General features: G+C 45.6%; 1 protein-coding gene across 1 annotated transcript in view; it reads right to left on the bottom strand.

The window, feature by feature from the left end:
• Positions 1 to 10,909, bottom strand: part of Klp61F (Kinesin-like protein at 61F) — a 77,482-nt gene extending 66,573 nt beyond the window's left edge. Inside the window, exons 1-5 of the mRNA XM_075696907.1 lie at positions 10,708 to 10,909; positions 10,344 to 10,500; positions 10,202 to 10,275; positions 1,748 to 2,006; positions 234 to 449 (exon numbers count right to left, since the gene is read on the bottom strand). Coding sequence (XP_075553022.1) covers positions 234 to 449; positions 1,748 to 2,006; positions 10,202 to 10,275; positions 10,344 to 10,500; positions 10,708 to 10,799 — 798 coding nt within the window. The 5' untranslated portion in view covers positions 10,800 to 10,909. The remainder of the gene's footprint in view (positions 1 to 233; positions 450 to 1,747; positions 2,007 to 10,201; positions 10,276 to 10,343; positions 10,501 to 10,707) is intronic.
• Positions 10,910 to 11,007: the final 98 nt, after the last annotated feature.

Consider the following 11,007-nt stretch of genomic DNA (forward strand, 5'->3'; position numbering starts at 1 on the left):
ATGTTTAACGCATATTATGCGACACTTATGATCAGATGGTCAAACAGACAAGGAAAAGGCAATAGCTACACAGATGACATGAACCAACTCATCATGGTAGACTGAAGTGATTAAACACAGTTTTTGGGCACAAACAGAAATTGCTAGCGACAATAATGCCTTGTTAATGACAAATGAAGCAAGTGAACAGCATGAAGTGCGATGCTTCTAAAATGGGTCACACTGTTACTCACGAGGTTGAGCTTGCCTGTTTTTACCAGCTCCTCGCCATCATCTGTTGTCTCGCGGATGTGAACAGTAACCGAGAAGACTGTGTGGCTACGTGAAGATGTCGCATTCAGAAGTGTAGCTGCAGTTTGACGTTTTGCAGCCCCCTTCTGGAGTATGAAGAACACTTCTTCACGATTGTGCACAGTGATCTCCTCTAGGCCCTGGATTATGACAGAACCCTGAAAATGCACAGAAAGAGCTGCAAGATCAAGATTTTTCCTGCACTGGGAATCAAGTAAAAATTGTGCATCAGTGTTTTACTGCCCCATGCATGTTGGAAGTGAACATTTAGATTATTTAGGAAGGCATGATTTAGATGTGAATAGCAGTGGTTGCAGGTAATCTGCTCTACATAAACAAAAGCAAGGCAACTTTCTCAACGCATATGTAATACAAAAGCTGAAAGGAGCGTGAAAGTGCTTAAGCTTCAGCTAACAAGAACTTGGACTAAAAATGCAAAGGAAACAACTTTACTATTTAGTTTCTATTATATGAAGGCACCAGACACAAGGTACAGTGGTAGTTCAGCTTAAAAACAATTTTTGAAAGGCAACTAACAAAAGTACAGAAGCTATAAAAGTTTGCTGATGTTTGTTGAAGAAAAAACAAAGAAACAGTAAAGTCGCATGGGCATTAATTCTAAGCTTTTGTGTGTAGTCCTTTGACAAGATGAGAATTCTAGCTGTAGTGCAGGAAAGCTAGGCAACTTCGAAATAATTGAAGTGGCACAATACTAGGCTGCCACAGACTGCAGCTCCATGGAGCTACAGAATTAGGAAAATGATGTGGTTTCCACTATTTCCTAACACAGGATCAGTTAAAATCGAGTACAAGCAATGGAAGCAAACATGTTATGGAAAATTATCCACAACTTACCGTGTACTTTAAAAAGAGCTTGTTCTCCATGTGGGGAACACCCAAAAGACCATTATTCAGTACACATTGTATTTATCAAGTATTTAAATTTGTAGCTTAGAGTTGCAAAACTGGTTTACCAAGTATAGCACTTCCGTATTGCACCCAAAAATTGCTCAACATGACAAACCGCCTAGAGTTATGAACGGATACATGAAACCACTTAAGTGTACTCGCAATTAACTAAAAAGTATGTGGGACTAGGAGAAGAATATACACCCAACAACCTAGAACATCCTCTGAAATTGCAAGTGCTCAGCTGTCCAATTCATCAGTCAATCTACATTTTGCATCAGATAAAGCTGTGAAGGGAGTAACACAAGGCATTACACCAAAAGAACTGAATTTTTAGGCACAGCAGTGCATGTTTCTGCATAGTTGCCTAAGCTTCAAGGAGTGCTTGAACTAGGCAATGAATGCAGCTATTTATTTTTTTATTTATTTATTATTAGTACCTCAAAGGCCCCGGCGTGGGACCAAATTTCAGGAGAATGTGCCCTTCATGCCAGCTTTCATATTTATACGTACCAAAATTGTAAACTAATCAAGAAGCCACATGCACCTTTCTAGTGGAGTCCTCGAAGATTTTCAGCCTTGACGTGTCCTCATGTGCACTGAGCAGGTCAAAGAGTTCTTCATTGTACAACTCAAGAAAGGACACCTTGATCGTAAATTCAAGGTCCTGGGACTGAAGCTCTTCAAACAGCTGCTGTAGCGTACGTGGGATGATACCAGCCAAGGGGTCGTCAGCCCAACCCAGGTTCACGTTTGATCTTTCACCTTCCATAGTGAATGTCTTGCCAGTACCGGTTTGACCATATCTGAAATCATAAAAGCGAAGGGTCACAAGGTGATTACTGTGCCTGTACAGAGTATTGACAGTACAGAGGCAGAAACAATGGTAGAAAAGGTAAATTTAAAAAAAAATGAACTCTTATGGGTGAATTTGTACAGAGAAATTAAAGCAACACTTAGGTTACAATGGGCAGTATGTGCAGTTCAGATTTAAAAAGAATCGCCCGAGTTGCCTCTTGAGTCACATTTCTCAATGCGAACGGTCGTCAATGAAATTCGGTGGGTACGTTGCTCTTCAACTTTCAGTCATGTCAAAAAAGCAGGTTTGAGAGTTACAGTTACTCAGCTACTGGGCACATAGTGTTAGACCGTAAAAGGCAGCATACACAGACTCTGTAGGCAATGAATGGCAGACTACAGTGTTGAGAAGCCGGCAATCATGAGTTCGTGTGGTGTGAGAAGTTACTTTCTGTGTGGACAAGCAAGTGATGGTTGGCAAGTGGTGTTAAGTCATTAGCTGCATGAGCTTAAGCTCTCCCCAGCTGTGCACAATTTAAGCCAATGTCGATCACATTCAGCCGAGGTTAGGCCTATCACAGTTGCAGAGTCCGCGTGTCTGCACTTCCAGCAGACTTGAGCGACTGACCTGAAGCTAATTAAGCCATTAGGATGAAGGAAACTGCTGTTGAAATTCTGTATTTACCATATGAATTTTAAATCAACTTTTCATTTTCTACAGTGCACACACAAAAGCAACAAGCGATGACATGGTGCACTATCAACATAGGTAAACTGCTGTTGTCGAAGGCTGCCGGCACTTCCCCAAATCAAATGCGACTACGCTCATGGATGTGTGTTCATGTACTGTTATGCCGGCTCCTCATTTTGCTTCAGAGTTGCACTGTTTGCCTCTTATCCCGAATTGCCAACAAGTGGAGGTCCCTTCAAAGCAGCAGCCAACACCTCATTCGACTGCCAACAGCGCGGGTACTGGCATCAGTGCCTCCACTAGAAAAATATGTGTTCTCTAAATGAACGATAATATGCCCAAAGTCTTAATCTAAGTGCTTTATGGAACACTGTGCTTGAAAAAGAATTATGAAGAATGATTAGTAGGCAGCATAATGCATACTATTTGTGTCTCCTGCTCACCGTTTTCGATAGGTGTTCGGTCACGCAGAACAGCAAGTCAGATTGACGCGACAATGCTTACAAGCATGCAATCCACGTGTTTTGCTTTATCCCCGCATTATTTGACATCGCCGATGCTAGGCCACTGTACCATGCCAATGTAAACAAATGTACCGGTCAGCGCTTTGGACACTCGGTGGCATTTTGAAGACATTGTGCAGTCTATAAATAGACAAAACAGAAGAAATCGGCGCTTGACAACGCATAAAATTGCAAGCAGTATGTATGAAATCAGTGGTTAAAGCTACCCTTGGCTTTCGTGTAGCAGCGTGATGTGTTGCAGCGAGTGCTGCCTCTTGTGATGGCAGGTCGAATGCAAACAGCGATTCATGGCCATTGAATTTGTTGGTATCATAGCCGTCACTGTTTTGACAGCTATCAAGAGCTCGTACAGCTGACATTTCACTCAAAGCCAATGGTCCAACACAGTCATGGATCAGCGGACTATCTGCTCTTCACCACTTTCATTCACCACGCTGGCAGGACCGGCATGCTTCGAGCGCCTTTCCCGCTGGTGTGCCGTTCATGGCATCACATAAGTACAATTGCTTGGCTGCTCTACCAGGTATCGGTTTCATTCTTGTGCCCTTGAAAGTACCGACAAGAAAATTGTCATTTTTCTTGCATTTCAGGCAGCTGTAAACACCACAACTATCATAAGAAGGTCAATCCTTTGAGAATTCAAGAAAACAGCTGCTCCTGCACAACAGCAGGTGCAACTGAAGATCGCACCATTTGCAGGCTAAACACAGCACGAACCCTAATGGCGATTGCTGTGGAGTTTCCCTTTATATCAGGCAATCTACAGGAGGACGAATCCTGGATCTGACCTTTAAATTCTCAAAAAAATACTCGTAGAAAATGTTCTTCCCATTGGCATTTTTGCCCATTCTTGGACCACTCAGGCGGTTTTTGTGTGCACCACCAGTGTTCAAGTTGGCATATCATAGTCTCAACTGCTTTCCAGTCAGGCTGCTTGCCACATTTGTGAAAGCCTAACACTAGTGCCACCACATAATTTTCGTCTGCCTGTAGCATAGCTTTGGGCTGAAGGTTCATACACTCCAGGACAATGCTCTTCAGCAACTTTGCAGCGATATCAGGTTGTACTCACGTCCGCTATGCTACGCTTGCAAAAACATACGGCTATGGGGAGGTGGGGGTCAGACGGACCTTGCTGAAGCCGTACCGTTGGGAGAGATTAAAGCGAAGCTTTATTAGTCTCTTCCTTCGACTTTTCCACTGCTGCTGCTGTCTTACATGCCACATCGAGATGGAATTCAGAGCTTCTATATACATTGCAGGATCGCAGCAGAGAGGAATGGCGACACAAGAAACCCGCTTGGCCCTTTCCATCGCGATGCATTACGCAATGAGAAGCTTGACAGGCTTAAGATCTATGCCACTGTGGAAAAAAAAAAAAATCTGGTAGATCTGATGCTTTAATTGACTGCGAATGGACATAGGTGTACACCTATCAAGCGCAACGGTCATCAGACATCACGCTCAGTCTCCGTTCATGACACTTTCGCCATGGCCTCGCGCACTTCAGAGGGACAACAAACATCTCCCTGTACTGCTTCATTAGGTATGCCACTTGTGTGTGCTCAGAGCACTGCAGCAAGCTTCCGTTGGTCGGGTTTGTAGGGCCTGTATTGTGCGGGTTGATGGGCATAGTGAGACATTCCCAAAAGCGAGGCCAGCTGCAGCCACTTTTCAACAAACCCCTGCAGGCCTCGAAACGAATGAAGGACCATAGAGCCTTGGAGCCAAGACAGGAGTGACCGGTCTTCCGCTTTGTTCGTTGCTTCTCCTCATAGCTCTGCATGAATTTTGGGGCTGCCGTGATAGTCATCCTTACGTACTTGTACTCATTGGCCCAAGCCATGGAGTTGCCTTGTATGGAAAGCTCCAAGATCTTGTGGAGAGCCACATAAGCAAAGGTAATTGCCCCAGATTTCTTAACATTAAGCAGAGCCTAGGCTTTGCGCCTTCCTTGCAGCTCTGCTGTTTGGCATGATGACATGATCGGCGTAGAATAGTGCTCGTATCCACCCTGTGTTGGCAATGCCTTCCTACTTATAGCGTAGGTGGAAGCTCTGCCCGCTTCTGGCCAAATGCCGCTCCATGCTCGATACAGAGCATGAAGAGCAAAGGCAACACAGGACATCCGTGTCGCAAGCTTCTCAACCTCAGTCTGAGGTCTCTTCCTCACTAGATGACAGCCTGGGAGCCTACATACAACGTCTTCAGCACTGCAAGCATTCAGTCTGCTGCAGCCAGGTCCGACAGAGCACACCACAAGCTCCCCACACTTTGCACAATGTGGCCTACCTGCACTCCGAAATTTCCTTTAAAATAAATAAGGCAAAAGTTTTCAGACAGGCCTTGTATTTCAAAAGTCGAGGGTCTCGTGAAATTTTGACCGGCTGAGCAGAAATTATAGTCACAAGCAAATGGAGGTGGGATTTATGTAGCAATAGAAAATTATATCCATAAGACCTGCCAGCGAAGTTGATCAAAGCGCCATGTGCCGGGATGGAAGTGGCCAAGGAAGCTTTGGAGCAGCAAATTTCGCACTTCGGAACAGGTTTGGAGCATGAATAGTTCATTTTGGAACAGTAAAGATGCATTTTAGAGCAGCTTGGTAAAGGGCAATACAAGTGAAATACAGGCAGACTTAGAAAAGACGTTTCTTATTTGACTTTGCAGAACACTATTAGGTTACGGCACATCAGTTCTGTGAAAGCCTGCAAGGTGAGCAAAGTTGCCGACTGGCAAAAATTGTCATGCACATCACTGTGGCATGAAGCTACAAGGAAACCCATATAGGTTTCTCGGAAAGCACCATAAAATTACATGCTGGATATGCCAACTAAATATGGCCAAGAAAGAAAATAACCGAGGGCTTTCTGTTCATAGGCTTATGTTTCTAGTAGAGCTTTTTTATTTTGAAGAAGCAACTAAGATTTAATTTTAATGAACTAACATTTATTACCTTATTTATTCAATAAGGTGCCAAAGCAAAGGTTGTAGAATACGTCGAGAAATGATAAATAACAATGTATATAGCAACCTAGGTCTTGTGTGGTCCTTTCTTTCTGACAAAAAATAAAAACAAGAGAAAGCCTGCAATATTTTTTTATCCGCGACATAAGTGGTCTCAGACGTGAACATCATCAGTCCACTGCGTATATTACGGACATACAAACAGTTACAAGATCGCGCAACTTCGCATGTGATAGAGACCAAAGATGCGCACACGAACTCCAGACACTGCGATAAAAAAAAAAATTGAGGCCGCTCATTCCCAGTGCCACTGTGCGATGAGGTTTGCATAAAGATTGACGCAATCCTTGTCCAAGTGTCACAGTCGCAGCATTTTTTCTTCAATCTTATTTGTTTATTTCACGGCTTTCTTTCTCGTTAAAAAAAAAAGACCATGAATCCTAGGTTGTTTTAAATGCCGTCATTGGTGCCAACATATAGGGCATAGACTGAGACTGACAAAGAAGCTCGAGAAAACGTTAAGGACCTTCTCGATTATATTGCGCTTACCCCCGAATGCAGAGATCTAACTTGGCTCGAACTTGATTTCTGGCAGTCTCAAGACAGCTTCACCGCGCGTCGTAAATCGTGCTTGATCTTGCGAACGACTTGCGAACAACTTGGCTGCGTTGAAGTCCGCTCAAGCTTCAAGTCTACTCCCGGGCTAGCTTGAAACTGACTTCGTGTGTTATTCCAACATGGCAGCCTCCCGAACAGACGTCGTGCGGAGGTTAGCTGCTTTCGAGTTTGCTTGCCACGCCATGGATACAGCATTTTCAGAGGCGCAGCCCTTGCCGAAAATTCCGCGACCCACCCTACGTGACTGAGGGAATCCGATGGAGCTGTACGACGACGAACAATTCTTCGGTCGCTACAGATTCACGAAGAACGCCGTGCGACTATCCGGGTAAGCGGGGACAACAGAGGACCGCCTGTGTGCTTCCCATGCTACAGTTGCTGATGGCTGTGATGTTTTACGGCGCTGGCACGTTTCAAACAGTCACCGGAGGTCCGGTCCGCATTCCTCAGTCAGTGTGCCGCGCAGTTGGAAAGGTGACTCGGCTCATCGCGAAGCACCTGCGCCCGATGCTGGTGCGCTTCCCGCAGTCGCGGAAAGATTGATTGCGAGTGTATTTTCTCATCTCCTGTGACTACACATGCTGTCACCAGTTATTAGCGCTCACGACCATATTTACGCTCAGCATTCCGAACTGTCACGCACTCATCCACCGAATACGAAACATGGGCATTACCATAATAAAAAGTAGCCCAAAATAAGCCAGACATGCAGAACATGTGCGCTTACCAGTTGTGTGGCGCTTTCCCTTTTCTTTTGCAGCTTCCTCTTTTGCTTCAGGTTGGTCCAGCATTTTTTCAGTTGCAGGTGATCGCGCCGCGTAATACTGTGGTTGGCATTATAATGTTTTGCTATTTCTTTCCATGTCCGATTCTTCTTGGTCAACGACGCGACATCAGTTTTCTTGCGTTCCACAATATGCTTGTAGTCGTTCACGAGTGTCGTCAGCAGGCTCTTTTCGTCTTCTGTAAAACGGGGTGCTGTCTTGCGTTGCGGTGCATTCTCTTGAGAGGAGAGCGTACGCGAGTGCGACATTGCAGTGTCGAAGCCTGTTGACAGAACAGCAATTTCGTACCAAATGCGGCGCGCGGACTTGTTTTCCTAACAGATGACACTGTTAGCAGATGACACGCGCTGCCAATTTCCGATGTCTATGACTGTGCCACACTCTCCCTCTCGTTGTTCTCGACAAACCATCCATGCAAAGCAGACAAATCGTTTGCATGTGTCATTTTATTTATTTATTTTGTTTTTTATCGGGTGTTGTCACCCATATGGGTCCGGATAGGGGACTCTACGGCGCTCGGCACTCTTCGTTCGCAGCACATGTTGCAGTTTTTTTCTTGTTTGCGACTCCGGCCTAGTGCGTTCGAATAGGTTGGCTTTTTCTTCAAAGGGTCACGTAGCCCGAGCAGAACAAGGGCCGTCGCCTTCCTCCTGGAATGCCTATAGGCGAAAAGGGACGCGCGAGCTCCCTCAGAAACCGACCGTATGCCTCGTCTCGGCCTCTTGTATCCGGTTGCCGGCCCAGACGGCGCATGAACGCCTTGCGGCAATCGAGAACAAAAGTCGTTCAAGGACCACCATACGAACCAACCATTTCCTTCGCTTCTCTACGGCCAGTTATACAAGCACGCAACAAGACCTCCGAGTTAAAGATAAGCTAAAACCAAAATAAATGCGACCATAAAATTGATTTGTGCTCAAGTACACTGTCGCCTAAAAGTGTAGCAGCGACTTGAAGAAATGGCGAAACCTGCAACTCAAAAAGCGTACCAAAACACCGAAACTTGAAGACCACTTAAACCCGCCGGGAACGCGCGCTTTCCGCAAGCGACACTGCCCATCGCAGTGGTGGACGTAGCCAGATGGAATAAATTTACGCAAACTATGCTTCAGCACTTATGCCCTGGTAGAAATTTGGACAGATACATACTTTTTTTGCTGTACTACCTGCCTTACGCTAATAAATTTATTGTTAACCTCGAACACAGACGAGCAACCTGCTTTTGCATTGAAGCACAGTCTTGACTTGACGAAGCAAGTCAGCTTGAGCGTCTATGAAACGCGAAAGCCGACTTTGTCAAGTCCAAGCCCGATCCAAGTTACATCTCTGCATTCGGGGGTTATTGTTACACTGACGATTTTAAGTGAAGGACAGCACATACATAGCCCAACGTTTGCTCTCTGACCCAAACCGCGGTGTGGATCAGAGAGCAAACGGGTATCGACAATATTCTAATTGATGTTAAGAGAAAGAAATGGTGCTGGGCAGGTCATGTAATGTGCAGATTAGATAACCGATGGACCATTAGGGTGACAGAATGGTTACCAAGAGAAGGGCAGCGCAGTAGAGGATGGCAGCAGACTAGGTGGTGCAACGAAATTAGGAAATTTGCGGGTGCTAGTTGGAATCTTAGCGCAGGACAGGGGTAATTGTAGACGACAATGTTAGAACAAATGTACAGAACAGTAAAGAAACAACAATAAAGAAAAACAAGCTAGGAACAATTGTGAAAAAAGGGGAACATCGTGTTAGAGTAAGGGTAGGTGGTATCGGTAATTAAGCAATGTGGTTATTTAACATATTGCCGCACGTTTTACGGTCAGTGCATGACACGATATGTTCTGGGAGATGGTTCCAAAGGGTCATTGGCGTCGGGGAAGAATGAAGTGTTCATGGCAGATGATCGGGTGTTAATGTTTGCTATGGGACGCCCGTGGCTTAAGCGAGAGGATGTACGCAAGGGTGGATTTAATAGGGAATGTCTGGAGTGACCAAAAAGTTTCGTGAAAGCAAACAGATCAATTGTCGAGGTGGTGCACTATCACGCCAGTAAGCGGACCTGGTGCAGGCGCGAAATAAGGTCAATGGCACATGCACGGCGTTCGCCCATTAATCGATGCAGACGCACCAATAAGGCGCAATGTCGAGTGCTAAAATGTGTAACGAAACTGGGGCCGTATTCCGAAACTATCCAGTTCGGCAATACCATCGCCGAAGAGGATCGTTTCAGAATACGGCCCCTGATGAGCACTGAGCAGACTGCACGACCTTATTCATTCAGCGCGGTTTTCCTTCCCGACCGCCCATGAAATGAGCACCAGCTCAAATCATGTTTACCACGTCCGCACATGCGCAAAAGCGTAACACCTTTATAAAACATTCCGAATGTATTGTGCAACACAAAGCAGTCCAGACGCTGACGCTGAAACGTATGGCAGGGCTAAGGGCTGTGTAGCCTATGTAGTCTATGTCTATGTAGTCTATGGGCTGTGTAGTTACCACTGAACAAGCACATCCTGCTAAATTTGGCAACATCATTCGAAAGTAGTGTTTTGGCGCATGCTGGCGCAGCCATTTCATCCCTGGACGTGGGAAAGAACTACAGCAAGAACACTCACGCAAATACGGTGCAGTTATAGCCCATCATGACCTCGGCTATGGTAGGCTCCATGACTGCCCGGTACACATCGATCTGCACGACAGAAAAAGAAAAAAAAGTCAGTGACAGCAGTAACGGACTAGAAAGGGGAACATGCTTACCTGCTTTGCATCAGGTCCGAATACTTTGTCAAACGTGAACGATTTGCGAAGGCTGCGCTCGGGAACGACTCGGTCATTTACAAGTACCTCCTTCCTTTCCGGTACGACTTCAACAGCCTTGATGAAGCCACTCCGTTTCTCCAGCGAGTTCGGAGGCCTAGACATAGGTGAGGGCTATGCGTTAATAACGCACGAAGCCACATGAAAAACGCGTAACACTCGCTCAAATTTTCACAACGCACTTCAATGCACATGGGTCGCTGCTGACACTGAAAGCACTACTCAGGCTATTTGTTTTTAGGCTTCGTTGAAACAGCAACGGAACATGACGCACCACGGACAAAATAGACAGTCATATGCTTACCGGCACCGTACAAAAACTTGAATGTGCTGGTTACCCAGCTTCCTTGAAGACATGGCGCTGGAATACAAGTAAGAAGGTGAAGCTGCAAGCATAAACAATTGCCGATTCAGGTTTCCATCCAGCACGCGCAATGTCGCTATCGAACGCTTACACGAGCCACAGAACTGCCACTAGCCGTCACTGGCCGTCACTGTGCTGCCGTTTTAACATGCGTTTTAAACCTGCACCTGGAAAACATCGATCTGCCATTGGTCACAACTTAGCCACGTGATATAAGGTTGTTGATGGCAATTGGTGTTG

Source organism: Dermacentor variabilis, chromosome 6, assembly GCF_050947875.1.
Source record: "Dermacentor variabilis isolate Ectoservices chromosome 6, ASM5094787v1, whole genome shotgun sequence".
Classification (NCBI taxonomy): Eukaryota; Metazoa; Arthropoda; class Arachnida; order Ixodida; family Ixodidae; genus Dermacentor; species Dermacentor variabilis.